Here is a 16,435-nt window from a genome sequence, read left to right on the forward strand (position 1 = left end):
GTTATTTACTGCTTATTGTCTGTCTCCCTGCAGGTCATGGATTTTGTCCTTTTTTCCTCAGAGGTATTTGGAGCACCTAGAACAGTGCCTGGCGCGTAGTAGCTGCTGAGTAAATGTTAGCGGTTATTATGATAAAGTCTATCTTGACTTTTCTATTTAAGAGTCCTCCGGCTGCTCGCTCTGAATTGCTAATTCCCCTTAACCACCTTTCCTTTTTCTTTTGTGCAGTAACACTTACTACCTTTTAATCCACCACCTAACTTATTAAGTACTTTTATTACTTATAGTTTTCTCCCTCCACCATCTAGACTGTAAGTCCCATGAAAGTAAGGAGGTTTGTAGGTTTTTTCCACTCACTTATCTCCAACACCTTGAACACCTTGCCTGGCATATAGTAGGTGATTAACAGAGTATTTGTTGAATGAATTATATGTGGCGGAGCGCCAAAAGCACTGGGCATGGAGTCAGAAGACCTCCTGGGACTGCCACTGAACTCTTTCGTGTGTCCTTAAACGCGTTCCCTCCCCACTCCGGGCCACAGTTTTCCCTTCCAGCTCAGACCCTGCAATTCCGCAGCGGCTTGCTCCAGCCCGCCGGCGGTGTCGCGCCACGCGTGGCCGCTGGGGGGCGGTGGTGCCCAGCGCCCAGCCCCGCCCATTTCCCCGCGAGGCGGTGGCCGGGTGGGACCCGCCCGCTCCCGGAGTAGAGGAGCCGGGTCCCCGGCGCCGCTGCCCCAGTTGTCCGCGCGCCTGTCCGCCGGCCGCCGGAGGCCAGCCATGTCCTGCTACATCTACCAGCTGCCCGCCTGGGTGCTGGACGACCTGTGTCGCAACATGGACACGCTCAGCGAGTGGGACTGGATGCAGTTCGGTGAGTGGGGCCCCCACCGCCACTAAGCCTCCTGCCCACTTCTGTTTAAGTGGGTCCTGAACCGAGGGGCTCTTTGTGCTGCCGTTTCGGACCGGGGTCTCGCCGTGTGTCCACCGCCCCCCCATCTGCGCCCCCGCCCCGGCTCCACGGGCATCGTCTGGAAGGTGTTAAGTGACCTTTGAAGATTTCTGTTGTTAATGTGAGTCTGTCCCTAGGTAGTGAGCGGTTCGACTTTGCTGTTTACGGTAAGGCTTATCATAATAAGCTATCGGCAACTGCTGTGCGTTTACTGGGCGCCCGGCCTGATGGAGGCACTTGACACGGATTATCTCCCCGAGTTCCCACGAGGGCCTGTGAAGTGCGCACTTTTCTTACCCCAGTGTACAGACGAGGAAACGGATTGAGAGAGGTCGGTCGAGTAACTTGCCTGCGGGCGTGGCGTTGCTAAATGGCAGAGTGGGATGTGAACCATGGTGTGTGACTCCACCAGGACGTCGTTAACTCCTTGGTGTGTTTTGTTTGTTTGCGCCTGATGATCTGCTGAGAGGGCCTGGCATCTGGGGCGGCCGCCGCGCGTGTGGTCCTTGGGTTCCCAAGCAGAGGTCTGCGTTCCAGGCTCCACCTCCTCCCAGCTGGTGACTTTGGACGAGTTGCTTAACCTCTCTGAGCCTCCGCTTAATCTGTGAACTGGAGGTTCTTGTGAGTAATGACAATTGTATAAGAGGCACCTGACACTTAAGTGTCAGATTCTAGTAAGTAATAAGGAAATGTTAACAATTATTGTTTTTATGTTCGAGGTCAGTGTAACTGGTGCCACTTTATTTAAAAAAATAATCTTGATATTTTCTTGAGAATTTAGATGATATGCATATGTATGTACTCCTGTATATACAGAAGCTTATGATATATATGTATATTATATGATATATACATATAGTTGAGAAGAATAATAAACTGAACATGTATGGGTTATCTATCCACTCTGAGCAAATAATATACATTTTAACCTAGTGGTTCTCAAGCAGGGGCGATTTTGCCCCTGAGGGAGCAAATGTCTGGAGACATTTTTGGTTGTCACAACTAGGAGCATGCAATGAGTAAAAGCTAGAGATGTTGATAAATGCCCTACAATGCACAGGACAGCCCCCTCCACATAGAATTATCTGACCCAAAGTGTCAACAGTGCTCAGATTCAGAAATCCTGTTTTAACCCAGTAACAAAAATAATACACGCTTATTGCAAAATGCTGTGGCAAACGAAGATTAGCTCAAATTCCACCACTCAGGGATAACCATTCTTATTTGGATGCCAATAATAATAATTAATAATAATAATAATATTAATAAACAGCAACAATAGCAGCTTACATTTACTGGCTCTTTATTATGTGCCAGCAGAGTGCTATGTGGTTTGTATCTTCAAGTATATAATAATAACCATTTATGTGCATACATTTTTCAAAAATCATGTATTTTGTACCGTCTAATAGCTTACTTTTTTCACTTAAAATATTCACAATTTTTTCTTCTTGCCAAGCAGTGGCAACATGGATTTAGGTTTTTATTTTTAGCGTGTATTTTTGTTAATGACTTTGAACGGAAAGAAGCAACACATGCATTTACGAATGTAAATTACAGACCAGGGGTAGAGAGGAAGGTAAATGTCTTTCCTCTTCCTAGTTTTCAGCCTCCCTGGTCCACTCCCTGGAGGCAGTCACTGGTAACATGTCAGGGCATCTCTGAGAATGTCTATTACCACCTGGTTTTCTAGACTGCTCTGTGTTCTTTGCTCCGATGACCTGTGATTTATCTACTTTGAATGTTTCCTGGGTAGTGGACAAATTTTGTATAAGAGACTCCCTCTAGTTTTTTTTTTTCTTTTTCCATGTTGGCCTTGACTGTAAACAATCAGAGCAACTTCTATTCCTAAGATATTTAGAAGGCATACCTGTGACTTTTAAGAGCAGCTTTATTGAGATATAATCTGCATACTATACAATTCACCCATTTAAAATGTACAATTCGATGGCATTTAGTATACGTAGAGTCATATATCCATCTCCATAGTTAATCTTGGAACACTTTAATTACCCCAAAAAGAAACCCTGTACCCCTTCATTGTCACCCCCAACATTCCCACACATACCTCCCATTTTCCTCAGCTTTAGGCATTGCCTCTTCTGGACGTTTCCTAAATATGGAATCCTACCATATGCAGTCCTTTGTGATGGGCCTCTTTCCTGTGGCAGTAGTTTTCATGTGTCGTCCATGTTGTACCATGTATCGGTGCTTAATTTCTTTTTATTACTGAATAATACCGCACTGTATGGGTGGACCACATTTTATGTATGCATTCATCAGTTGATGAACATTTGGGTTCTTTCCACTTTTTGGCTGTGATGATTAATGCTCCTGTGCACATTTGTGTCTAAGTTTTTATGTAGATCAGGTTTTCATTTCCCTTGGGTAGACACCTAGGAGTGGAATTACTGAGTCATGTGCTAACTCTATATTTAACATTTTGAGGAAGTGCCAGACCGTTCTTCGTATTGGCCGCACTTCTTTACCTTCCCTCCAGCAGTGTGTGAGGGTTCCAATTTCTCTTTATCCTCCCCGACACTTGTTACTGTCTTTTCAATTCTAGCCATCTGAGCAGGTGTGAAGTGGTATCTCACTGTGATTTTGATTTGCATTTCCCTAATGACTAATGATGTTGGGTATCTTTTTATGTGCTTATGGGCCCTCTGTACATCCGCTTTGGGGAATACCTCTGACTTTTTAAGCCCTGGAGACACCAGAATTGCTCAAACTCTTCAAAGACTTCCAATTGTCATTTGGGATATAATCCAAACTCCACCAGGCCTTCCCAGTCTGTCACAATCTGGCCTCACTGGCTTCTGATCTCTTGTCCTTCCACACCCACTCTCGCTCATCCTGCTCCAGCCACACTGGCCTCCTTGGTGCAGGGTCAGGGCCTTTGCACTTGCTACTCTCTCTGCCTGGAACATTCTCCCAATGGTCACTGTGGCTGGCTTTCGAGTCGGCATTAGATTCGTCTTGCTGCTGTAACAAATTACCACAAACTTCATGGCTTAAACACAGGACACACTTACCGTGTTACAGTTCTGGAGGTCGCAAGTCCTAAAACCAAGTGTCAGCAGGGTTGCATTCCTTCTGGATGCTCCAGGGGAGAATCCATTTTCTTGCCTAAATTGTTCAGCTTCTAGAGGCTGCCTGCATCCCTTGGCTCACAGCCCCTCCCTCTGCCTTCAAAGCCAACTGCATAGCATCTTTAAATCTCTCTCTGACCTCTGCTTCTGTTATCATATCTTTGAATCTGACACTGCTGCTTCCCTCTTATAAGAACTCTCGTGATGACATAGGCCCACTTAGATAATTCAGGCTAATCATATCTCAGGACCCTTAATGTAAGCCCATCTGTAAGGTTCCTTTTGTCAGGTAAGGTCTCATAATCATAGGTTTTGGGGTTTGGGATACTGACATCTTTGGAGGTCTTCAGGTCTCAGTTCATACTTCTTATTCCAGAGGCCTCCCCTGCCCCACTGTTACTGTCTGTACCACCACTGTTTTATTTCCACTGTTCCACTTAACAAACTTTGATATTACCTTGTTCCTTATTTATTTTATGTCTCTCTCTCCCTGGAGAATGTAAGCACGGTGAGGCCAGGGACCTCACCCATCTAGTTCACACCTGTATTCCCAGAGCCTAGCACAGTGCCTGGCCAGTGGGCAGACACTCAGTAAGCACTTGAATAAATGATGAGCTGAAGGATGTAGAAGTGGGGAGGGCATGGGGCGTGTGCACTTCTCCCCCACTGAGATGGCTTTGAGCCCATGGTCACCCAGCTCTCCATGTTGGGTTGGGGCTCGCTGGGCTGGGAGTTAGCCATGGCCCCATTTAGCTGCTCCTTGCCAAGCCACAGCACCGCCCGGCTTTCTCTTCATCAGAACTGGTGATCGCCATTGTCCTTCCATCTCTAAAGAGTCTCTGCTTCTGTGAGTCATTTCGAACAGATGGTCCCTTAGGGCCAGTTGTGGTACTGGGCGGTGCGGTGGGAAGATCCTTCTTCAAGTGATTTAGAAAATCACATGGCCACACATATGTGTGCTTTTTGAATCTGACAATTGTTGGCAGATGTTGTGGCTGCTTCCTGTTCCTTTCCCTATGATCACAGCTCCATCCATTTTTGCCCTTCGGGGAAAAACAGGCTCCTTACAGCTTCCTCCACCCAGGTGTATTCCAAGGGGTGTGGAGGCTTTGTACATAGCCCTGCTTTGTCCCTGTCCAGCTGTGTGATTTTGGGCAAATCACTGCCTCTCTCTGAGCCTTTTGTGTCCTCATCCATAACATGGGGGTGACTTGCTGAGAGGCTTAGGGGACATGTTGTGTGGAAGTTCCTTAGTGTTTTCTCTCCCATTAGTCCTGACAAGGGTCATTTGACCAGAGGGTGGGTCATTTCAGGAGGCTGTGTCCAGAGGGCTTTGAACCTGGGCAAGATTTTCTACTCTTGGGTGAACTCCTGCAAGATTCAGGGACTCAGACCTGGAGGGATGGTCCCACGTGGTGGCAACCACAGGGGACAGAAGCATGTTTTCGTAGAGTGTAGTTGGTTTAATAATGATAGCTAGCACTTATGGGGCACTTTCTATGTACGAAGCCCTATTCCAAGTACATCTGTCTATGTAACTAATTGGATCCTCGCAACAACTTCTGAGGCAGGTGCGGTGGTTATTCTCATTGGCAGATAAGGACACTGAGGCATAGGGAGAGGTGAAGGGCCTTCCCCAAGTACACAGCAAGTAAGTATCAGGATAGGATTTGCACCCAGGCCTCAGAATCCAAAATCTGGGCCCTGAACCACCATTGTACTGTCCTGCTGATAGAGGTATATATTTTTATATCTGTAGAAAATTCTGAAAGAATAGAAGCAGAAGTATGACCGTGCTTGTCTTGGGTTCCTCCAAGAGGGGTGATCATGGGGACTTTGATTTTGTCCTGGTAGCCAGATCTTCTGTAATCATCAGCTTTTTCTTGTGTGTGTTGAGAAGAGAGCTAGGAACTTCACAGGGTCCGTGGCAGTGACTCACTCCCCCAAGATCTCTATCTTGACCCCGTTTTAAGGGCCTGGTTAAATGTTGATAGATTGCTACCTTAAGCTACATCGATGTCTCGGGACCGCGTGAACTGCAAGGCACCTCAGGGCTTAGTTCCTACTTCTCTCGCGGGTAGGGAAAACACGAGGCTGTGGGGGGAACATCACACCGGGGCTTCTGTTTTTCCCATTACATCACGCTGCCTCTGAAGAGTGGGAGGCGTGCCAGTGAACAGCCTGGTGTGAAGGGAAGGGGTGCAGGGAAGGGGGCAGGGAGAGGGTGCGGGGGAGGTGTTCCTTCCTCTTCCCTCACCCTTTTCTCTCAGCTCCTGGAAGCAGCCCCTGACCCTGCTGACATCACTTCCCACTGACCAGGAATCTGTCCTGGGGTTTCCAGTGACTAAAGTTGCAACTGAGAACTTTCCATCCTGAACAGGCTTTCTCTCTTCAGAAGGCTGTTTCAATCTTCCCCATTCCTCCAGAGGGAGGGGATTGTGCAATGTGATCGTGTCATTCCCTGGCTCTGAGCTCTTCCAAAGTGTCTGTGGCTGTTAGGAGTGAGTCCAAACACTATAGCCTGGCTTTCGAGGCCCTTTGTCATGTGGTCCCCTTCCCTACTCTATTCACTTATGTTTGTTTTTTTTTTTTTAAGATTTTATTTGTTTATTTGACAGAGATAGAGACAGCCAGCGAGAGAGGGAACACAAGCAGGGGGAGTGGGAGAGGAAGAAGCAGGCTCATAGCGGAGGAGCCTGATGTGGGGCTCGATCCCATAACGCCGGGATCACGCCCTGAGCCGAAGGCTGACGCTTAACCGCTATGCCACCCAGGCGCCCCTATGTTTGTATTTTTCAAACAGAAATCTCCATGGGCTTCTGGTTTACTCACCACAGTATGTCTGGAGCTTGTGACAGGCTTGGAGCACGGAAGTGCTCAATAATATTCCGCAGAATGAAGGAACGAATGACTTGATGCTCACACGGATTCCTGTTCCACGATTTCTGAAATTCTGGATCTGAAGTGTGATTCTTTTATTCTGACTTAAGAAGAAAAAAAAAGCCCCCTCACTTTAGTAAATTCAGTGGAATACATATGACCATTCAAAATGCCATTTATGAAGAGCTTGTAACAACTCGGGAAATGCTTGTCGTATAATGTTAATAAATGAGGGCAGGATGCAGAATCTCACAGGCCAGCAGCAACTGGTCTAGAAGGGCTACTGTGCGGAGGGGTGGGGAGGGTTTGGGAAAGGGGAAGTACCCTAGTGGGATGCTGTGTAACTTGATTTATTGGGTTTTTTTCCCCTTTGTTTTCCAAGTTTTCTTTAGTGAACAACCATTAATTTTATAATGAAAAATGTGAAGGAGGAATGCTTTATATTTAGTATTGCCAGTGGCAGAGCCCTGCAAATTTTGTAGTGTTTCAGAGTTGGCAAATTGCTTTTAGATGCATGGGCTCTCTTGATCCCTGCAACAGTTCTGTGAGGATGCTGGGCCATGGGTTCCTTCGTTAGTTACTTGGCTAGTTGGTTGGTTCGTTCGTTCATTCATTCATTCATTCATTCATTCATTTCCCACTGCCAGGGCTGGGACCTAGGGTGGGGAGAATGAGATGCCCAGGGCAGAATTTAAGGAGGCACCTACTCTCCAGCTTCTGAGAGTGCAGGACCAGCCCTGAGAGTGAGCACCTCCTTAAATTTTGCCCCTGGGCCTGGCCTTGCCCCCACTCTGTGTCAGGGGCTGATCTCTGTTCTGGGGACCTAAGAGTGGACAGAACAGATAAAACTCCCTGTTTGCTCGGAGCTTCTCTTCTAGCAGGGGAGGCAAGAGAAGTTCCATTACCTCCTCCCCTTCCAGTCGAAGAAACTGAGGCTCCCACTGGTGAAGGGCCTTGCCCATAGCAAATAAGCAGCTAAAGCTCAAAGCCCCTGACCCTCTGGTCCAGTGGGCTTTCTCCTGTTCTATGTGGCCGTGAAGTTGATATTTGCACTCCAGGGTAGTGGATGCTCTGGTCCACGGCTGCCTAGTGGAGTCAGCGCTATACCTTGGGCTGGATGGAGGCCAGCTAAAGGTGGAATTTCAGGTGTGATGGGGGGGGCGAGTGAGAAGCTACTGCAGACAAAGCCCGCTAGCCTGGGGAACCTGTGCCGGAGGCACTGGCTTTCTGATGCTAAGCAGAGCCTCTGGCTTGCCTTGCAGCCTCCTACGTGATCACAGACCTGACGCAGCTGCGGAAGATCAAGTCGATGGAGCGGGTGCAGGGCGTGAGCATCACGCGGGAGCTGCTGTGGTGGTGGGGCATGCGGCAGGCCACCGTCCAGCAGCTGGTGGACCTCCTGCGCCGCCTGCAGCTCTACCGCGCAGCCCAGATCATCCTGAACTGTGAGTAACCACGGCGGCCCGGGCAGCCGCCCGAGAGCGGGTGTCAGCAAGGGCCGCACGCGCGGCACAGGAACTTTGCTTCATCTTCGAAAAAAATTTAAATGAAAGCATTTACCATCCACCTAAGAAATCCGTAATGGTGGTTACCTGTGGGAAAGGGGTTGCGTGGCCAGGGATCAAGATGTCGGAGAGAGACTTTACAGTGAGTTCTTTCGTACCTTTTAAATTCTGCTTCTCTCTTCCAAAAAGAAAGAAAGAAAGAATGATTTAAAAAATAGCTATATATAGAAATCCAAAAAAGTCTACGATAAAAATGATTTATTATTTATTTATTGTTTAGAGCGGGCAGAAGGAGAGAGAGAGAGAATCATAAGCATATGCCCAGGGTGGAGCTCGAAGTGGGGTTTGGTCGCAGGACCCTAACATCATGACCTGAGCTGAAACCAAGAGCCAGACGCTTAACAGACTGAGCCACCAGGGGCCTCACTAGCACACTCTTTTCTTTCCTTCCTTTCTTTCTTTCTTTCTTTCTTTCTTTCTTTCTTTCTTTCTTTCTTTCTTTCTTTCTTTCTTTCTTTCTTAGTTCATTTATTTATTTGCCAGAGAGAGCGAGAGAGCGTGAGCACAAGCAGGGGGAGAGGCAGGCAGAGGGAGAGGGAGAAGCAGGCTCCCCGCTGAGCAAGGAGCTGGATGCGGGGCTCTATCCCAGGGTCCCCCAGCCAAATGCAGACACTTAACTGACTGAGCCACCCAGGCGTCCCTAGCACATTTTTTTTTTGAAGATTTTATTTATTTATTCAACAGAGATAGAGACAGCCAGCGAGAGAGGGAACACAAGCAGGGGGAGTGGGAGAGGAAGAAGCAGGCTCATAGCAGAGGAGCCTGATGTGGGGCTCGATCCCAGAACACCGGGATCACGCCCTGAGCCGAAGGCAGATGCTTAACCGCTGTGCCACCCAGGCGCCCCTAGCACATTCTTTTAATAACTGCATCGTGTTCCTTTGATAGACATGCCCTGATTTATTTACCTCACCCCTACTGGTAGGTGTTTAGGTTGCTTCTTAGTTTTTTCTCATACACAGTATTGTACCGTTAGACGTATGCACCATATTTGCACATGTGTCAGTCTAGCTGGAGGATGACTTTTTTAGCATTGGAATGGCTGGGTTGAAAGTTTGTGTATTTTAAGTTTTGACTGATATTGGTATCAATATTACCAAATTATCCCCCTATCCACTATGACAACATGGTGGGAACATATATAGCCGGTAATAATTTTTCCCTACCATGAGGAGTGGCTGTAAAGTTGAAGAGGTAGAATTATGTCAGGTGCTTGGTGTTCAGCCAGTGCTCAGCAGAAGGTGGGGGGGGGGTTATGGTTACTCCATTTAGGCCCCCCGTTCCTCCTCATGTCCCCAAAGAGACCCCTTCAGTAGGGGGGCAGCGAGCCAATCTTTTAATAGGTACTTTCTGAGCACCTGCCCAGTGTCTGGTGCCATCCTCGTTTCTAGAATACGGCGATGGGCAAAGCAACGGTCCTTTGCTCTCATGGAGGACATAGTCTTATGAAGCTATGGTCAATAGACTGGAAAATAAAGAAAAATAATGGGTTGGAGGGACCAGGTAGGAGAGGCCCCTAGAACATGTTAGTCACAGAAGGGCAGTTTGAGGAGGAATGGAAAGAAGACAGCCATGTGAAGAGTTGTGGTAAGAGAGCCCAGGAAGAGCTTGGGGCTTTGATGGAAGCAGCATAGAGCTAGTGTGGGAGGTAGAGAGCAGTACATTCTGAGGCCCAGAGACCTGAGGAAGACCCAGTGTGGGCCCTGGTGTAGTTCTGTCTGGGGTTCCTGGGCTGGGATTAACATGGCTGAATCAATAGACCCAGGTTCAGCACTTTCCTGATTGTACCTCAGGCCTTCTGGAATCATGGAGGGCTTCCAGGAGGAGGGGTGGTGGGATCTAAAGCAAGGAACTGAGGGATGGGAGCTTAGAGGGCTCTACCCTCAGAGATGTCAGGAGAACAGTGGACATTGGGGTGGCCCTGCAGGTGGGGGATCTAGAGATGAAACCCAAACCAGGCTTTCGGGGGCACCATAGGGGTAGATCACATTGGGCATAGAAGGCCAGTGGGGGAGCAGGACCTTCTCTTGCCCTTAGCCACTTAGCGACTGTCGGAGATTTAGGATATCCAGGGACACAGGTCTCACTAGATGAAGGACAGTTCCTCTCATGGCAGGAGTCCCTGTCTGGGGGCAGGTTGTGGGGACGGAAGGTCCTGCTCACACGCAGGGAGTGATGCACCAGCATGAGACTTGCCCCAGCCGTGTAATCTCTAAGTCAAGAGAGGGCACATCTCCAGACACAGCCACCCCTAAACTTTTGCAGCCTCTGCTCCTGTCTGGCCGCCTCCCCAAGCTCACTGTTTTCCTCAGACTGGGGAAGGATGGTCTGTTCAGTCCCCAGCACCCCCCTCCCCAACTCTGGAACTTCCTGAAACAACTCCTGCCCCACCAGCTCTTCTGTCCCAAGATTCCCTTCAGTCCTGTCAGACAGCAACCCTCCCCTCACATTCCCCCCAGGCCAGGTCTTCATCCTGGTCAGCCGGGGGTGCCCGTGGTTTCACAGTGGAGTGGGTAGGCAGGACGGCTTCAGCCGTCTGCTGTTACATGGGCAGGTCCCTCCCTTTCCCTGGGCTTTAGTCTCCCCGCTTTTGTCCAGTGGAAGTGGGCTGGATGACGTCGGAGCCCTCTTTGGACATTCATGGTACCGTGGCCCCCCATCATCCCTCGGACCTTGCAGCATTTCAGCTGGTTGGTGCGATTGGCACCTGCCCCTTTTAGCCATGTGCAGACCCTGGCTTCTCTGCATCCCCAGAGCCTGGCACGTGGTAGATGGGGAGAAACGATTAGCACCGAATGTGTCCTCAAATAATTTTCACATTTTGAGAGAATTAATGATAGACTCCTAATGGGCTGGAAAAGAGGCAAGGAGGGAGGGGGGCTGCTGGAGGGGTAATGCCGCTGGATCCAGTGCTGTCAGAATCCAGGGGCCCAGGTTTCCAGCCCAGTCTTCTCTGGGGAGGGGGCTAGCAGGGTGGGGCCTGCAGCACACCCTGGCTTTGTCTCTCCCAAGTGGCTGAGATGTTGCAGGGGTGTCCCGAGCCCCGAAAGCAGACAAGTACCAGGGATTGGGAAAGGCCTCTGGTTGGACATAGCAACTTGCCGTTGACGTCAAAACCTGACTGTTGACTAATCTGGAACATATTCTTAACGATTTGAGGTCAACAAACAATATAGTGTCAGCTTTAAAGAAACATACTCATGGCAGCGTGACACTTGGGTTTAAGCTAACAGTGACTGAGCACTTTCCATGTGCCAGGCACGGAGCTTGTTCCCAACAGCACCTCGAGGTGGGTGTTCTAAGGAGCCCCTTCTCCACCTGAGGAAACGGAGGCCGAGAATGGCTAAGCGACTCCCCCAAGGGCACAAGTCTGGCCATGGGTAGAGACGGAGGGCGCACCCAGGCGTGTCTGGATCCAGCGCCCTCGTTCGCAGCTTTTCTCACAGAAACCTCCCTGACCGGTGTTTGGGTTTCCAGGCAACAGCGACGGTTTTCTGTCAGCCTCTCTTCAGTTTAGAATTTGACTCAGACCCCTGCTGTCCCGGTCCGGCAGCCGCCTACCTGTCAGGACTCTGGGGGTCTACCTTTGTTCCCCAAACCTCTCCCCCCCCGCCCCCGCCTCAGCCCTGCTGATTAAATTTGCCGGAGGAAGAGAGACCGAAACTTGTTTCCACAGCCACAAATCCCCTGGCTGTTCTTCGAGGAGAGCCTGCTTGTTTGCTCCCACCGCGTTGTGTCCTCAGGCAGGACACTTAACCTTTCTGTATCTTGTTTTTTTCTTTGGTTAAAAAAAAAAAAGTGCTATAAATCTCTGCCCCTTTGTGGAGGTGAACACGGCATATTCTGTACACGTGAAGCATTTTAAGTTTCTGGAGTCCAACTAGTCAAAGCCACTTTCCCTTCCCTAATCATAACATTAGTTAAATCTTATTTTTCATTAACTTGCGGAAGATTGTTTGGGAACTTGCTAGCTGCTTCCGGCAGTTTGAGGACCCAACTTCTGCCGACCACTTCTTAGAGGGCTTTAAGAACAGACTTGATAGGGGAGGGGCGTGGGAGGAAGGGGTAACTGGTGACGGGCATCAAGGAGGGCACATGATGGAATGAGCCCTGGCTGTTAAGTGCACTGATGAATCACTGAACTCTACCTCTGAAACTAATAATCCACTAGATGTTAATTAATTGATTTTAAATTAAAAAAAAAAAAAAAGAAGAGATTAGATAAAACCGTGGTTGAAAACCACACACACCAGACGTCCTAGATGTAAACTGGCTTCCTCGGAGACTTGTATGTCAGAGGCCTTCTGAACTGAAAGGTGGCGCGTGGGGTCCGCTGGGGGCCACACTGCGTCTGGTCTCTTGAAATCAAGTTCTGAGGGTGGCTGCTGGTGCAGTTGTGTAAAGAGCTGGGTCTGTGGATCTTGGTTCCTTCATATTTTCTTGGCCCTCATTGCCAAGACCACTGTTTGTCACACTCCTAACACTAAATGTTACAAGAATTAGAATAAATTAGCACAGAAGGCTTACTACCCCAGCCACCCATTCCTCTGGCAACTCTGTTTGCCAGGGTCAATCCCCCCCCCCTTTTTAAATTATGTTCTGTTAGCCACTGTATAGTACGTCATTAGTTTTTGATGCAGCGTTCAGTGATTCATCAGTTGCATGTAACACCCAGTGCTCACTACAACACGTGCCCTCCTCAATACCCATCGCCAGGCTACCCCATCCCCCCACCCCGAAACCCTCAGTTTGGTTCCCAGAGTCCAGAATCTCTCATGGTCTGTCTCCCCCTCTGATTTCCTCCCCTTCTGTTTTCCCTCCCTTCCCCTATGGCCCTCCGTGCTATTGCTTATGTTCCACATAGAAGTGAAACCGGGTGATAATTGTCTTTCTCTCAACCGCTTTTTATTCTTTGAGCCGTTTCTCGGTACTCGTCTGTATTAACATTTCTGGCTCACTGCTGTCACTAAGGGCAGACAACAGTGACATTTTAAATAAGACAGACCTTTATTTCTCTCTCTGGTGATGGTCCAAGCTGCCCAGGGCTGAATGGGCAGCTTCATGGTATCAGGGATCAGGTTTTTTGTTTGTTTGTTTGTTTGTTTGTTTGTTTTTGTAATGCTCTGCTGTCTTGGATACCTCGCTGCCACTCACACCTGACATAACTACTCTGACCCTCTCACGCACCTTCCAGCTGTCACAAAGGGCTTGGAGGGCAAGTTGCACACCTAACTTGCCTTCCAAGCCATTGGCCAGGTCCTAGTCACGTGGCAGCACCCAGTTGCAGGGGAGGCTGGGAAATGTAATCTGTAGCTGGGAGGTTATGTGCACAACAAAATCTTCTTCTTCTTCATTTTTTTTTTTTAAAGATTTTATTTATTTATTTGACAGAGACAGCCAGTGAGAGAGGGAATACAAGCAGGGGGAGTGGGAGAGGAAGAAGCAGGCTCCCAGCGGAGGAGCCTGATGTGGGACTCGATCCCAGAACGCTAGGATCACGCCCTGAGCCGAAGGCAGACGCCTAACGACTGCGCCACCCAGGCGCCCCTCTTCTTCATTTTTTTTTAAAGATTTTATTTATTTATTTGACAAAGAGAAAGCAGGAGAGCACAAGCAGGGGGAGCAGCAGAGGGAGAGGGAGAAGCAGACTCCCCGCCGAGCAGGGAGCCCGATCCGGGGCTCTGTCCCAGGACCCTGGGATCGTGACCTAAGCCGGAGGCAGATGCTTAACCAACTGAGCCACCCAGGTGCCCTGCAATGAAAGTTTCTATTACTCTAGAGGAGGAGGGAATAAATATTGGAGGGACAGCAGTCTCTCTATAATTCTCCCCTTTGGGTCACCCAAATATCCATATGCAGCTGTCTTCTCACACCTAAAACACGCTCACCCTTTCCACAAGGGAGACAGGCCAGAGGTCCTAATCAGTTTCTTCCTTGAGCTCGAGGCCCAGGATCTGTGGGTGACCCTGTGCTTCAGGACCAGCTCCCCATGGTCCAGTACCTCTCCACCAAAGAGAAGTTATCTGCTACCCTCCCCCCAGCACACCCAGAACCCAGTGGTGGTATCTGAACAGGAAGCCACAATCAGAACTCTCCCATGTGAAACGAGAAACATGTTGTAGCCGCTCGTGGGTCGCAGTTGACAAGTCTGGCTGAGCAGGGGTTGTGAAGGTCCCTCCCGGGCAGGGGAGGAAGTTGTTGGCTTGATCCATAAACATCCCCTTGTGCTTTTCCGTAGATCAGGGATTCTCAAAGTGTGGTCCCCAGACTTCTAAGCATCAGCATCTCCTTGAACTCATTAGAGATGCAAATTCTTGGATCTCACCTCATCTGCTGATTCAGAAACTCCAGGGGTGGTGGGGTCCTGGGTCTGTGTTTTTACAAGTGGGGTGAGGGGTGGGAGCAGGCGTTGTGGGGGCTTCTCTGTTCATTGTTCTCCGTGGCCTCGTCTGAAGTAGGAGCTGAAGAGAGGCTGCCCTTACAGAGGGCTGCTCGGCTTCCACAGCCCACTTCCTGCTGGTCTGGGAAATGTAGTTTTTAGCCAGGCAGCCATATGTCTAGCTAAAACTTCTAGAATGTGGGAGGACAGGGGGACTGGGCATTTCTGCCATATCGCTATTATCTCTAAATAAGGTGCTTATATTGTCCTTTTCATATTTATTAATTTAAATATTATCCACTGACTTCCTAGAGGAGGATTCAGCTCATACACAACTCCTCTCCGTTTCTAGTACATTTATATCACGATTTTTAGTTCCTCTGTAGATTGCTGTTGCAATGTTTAATGAACATCCTTGCATTTCTGATTCTTTTTCCATTCAGCTCTAGGTAATGCCTATTGATTCTCCACTTTGTAAGAGGAAGTCGTCCATTCTCTTGCTCTTTTTTACCCCGTTCTTTCTACTTTCACCTCCCAGCTTTGGGTGAAGACCAGTTGTAAAGTAGTCCTCCATGGATGTTATCAGAGCTCCAGGCTCTGCTAAGCCCACAGGGAAGAGCTGGGTCTTGGATGAAGCCCTTATCTCTGGGTCATGACAGGAAGGGGAATGTCATCTGTGTGTCCTGGTTGACAGATGTCTTGCAATGGGGAAAGTACTGTGTGTATAAGGCATCTGCAGGGCGAATCATACTCTAGAGTAGCATTTCCCAAACCACGTGCCTCAGAAGAGTGCTCCAGCAAGATACGCCCCCTGCAAACAAAGAATTCATGAATAACTAAACTTGGAAAATCCTGTATGCTGTATCAGTGCCTCCTACCTTTGGAGACTCATAATGCAAACCATCGTATTAAGGCACTGATAAGTCCTGCAGCAAAGAGATCTATTTAGGCCAGTGTTTTCCATTTATATTTGACCATGGAACCCCTTTTCATTTGATGCCTATAAATAGTCCCACGGAACCAACACATTGTGGGAATCACTGCTCTAGTGAAATGGTGACCATGGTGAAATTGCTGGGCATTTCAAGGGAGCTTCGTGATGGAGAGACTGGGAGATCAGGGGCAGATTTTTATGGTCAGGTCAGCATTCAGCATCAAAAGAGTCTGACTCAAGGGGCCAGGGTAACCATCACCTTGGGGCTCAAAACATGAAGGTCCCACTTCCGAGAGGGACTTTTCCTGACTGCCGGACTTAGGAGGGGACTATGTGCCAGGCTCCAGAGCCTGAGTTCTAGCATCTTGGGCGCGTGGGAGTAGGAATCAAGGCAGAGGCCACAGTGTCGGCGCTGCGGCTCCCAGCCAAAGGCAGACCAGCTGTCATCGCTGCTGAACTCTAGAGCTGGTTAAATGCCACCATGCCAGGCCTGGGAGCTGAGCGTGCCGATGGCGAGGATCAGATGGCTCTAGGTCTGGAAGGCTGGAGACCAGGTGTGCCTGCGCTGGGAGCTATGACTCTGCCTCCTTCCTCCCCACAGCAAGTTAGGCGTATGGAAGCTGGGCCAGAGAGTCAA

The 16,435-nt window shown here is 49.0% G+C and overlaps 1 protein-coding gene across 1 annotated transcript in view; it reads left to right on the forward strand.

Moving 5' to 3' along the window:
• Nucleotides 1-670: 670 nt before the first annotated feature.
• The window catches only part of IRAK2 (interleukin 1 receptor associated kinase 2), a 58,823-nt gene continuing 43,058 nt past the window's right edge, over nucleotides 671-16,435 (forward strand). Inside the window, exons 1-2 of the mRNA XM_026501354.4 lie at nucleotides 671-870; nucleotides 8,183-8,365. Coding sequence (XP_026357139.2) covers nucleotides 777-870; nucleotides 8,183-8,365 — 277 coding nt within the window. The 5' untranslated portion in view covers nucleotides 671-776. The remainder of the gene's footprint in view (nucleotides 871-8,182; nucleotides 8,366-16,435) is intronic.

The sequence above is a fragment of the Ursus arctos genome, unplaced genomic scaffold (assembly GCF_023065955.2).
Source record: "Ursus arctos isolate Adak ecotype North America unplaced genomic scaffold, UrsArc2.0 scaffold_14, whole genome shotgun sequence".
In the NCBI taxonomy this organism is placed as follows: domain Eukaryota; kingdom Metazoa; phylum Chordata; class Mammalia; order Carnivora; family Ursidae; genus Ursus; species Ursus arctos.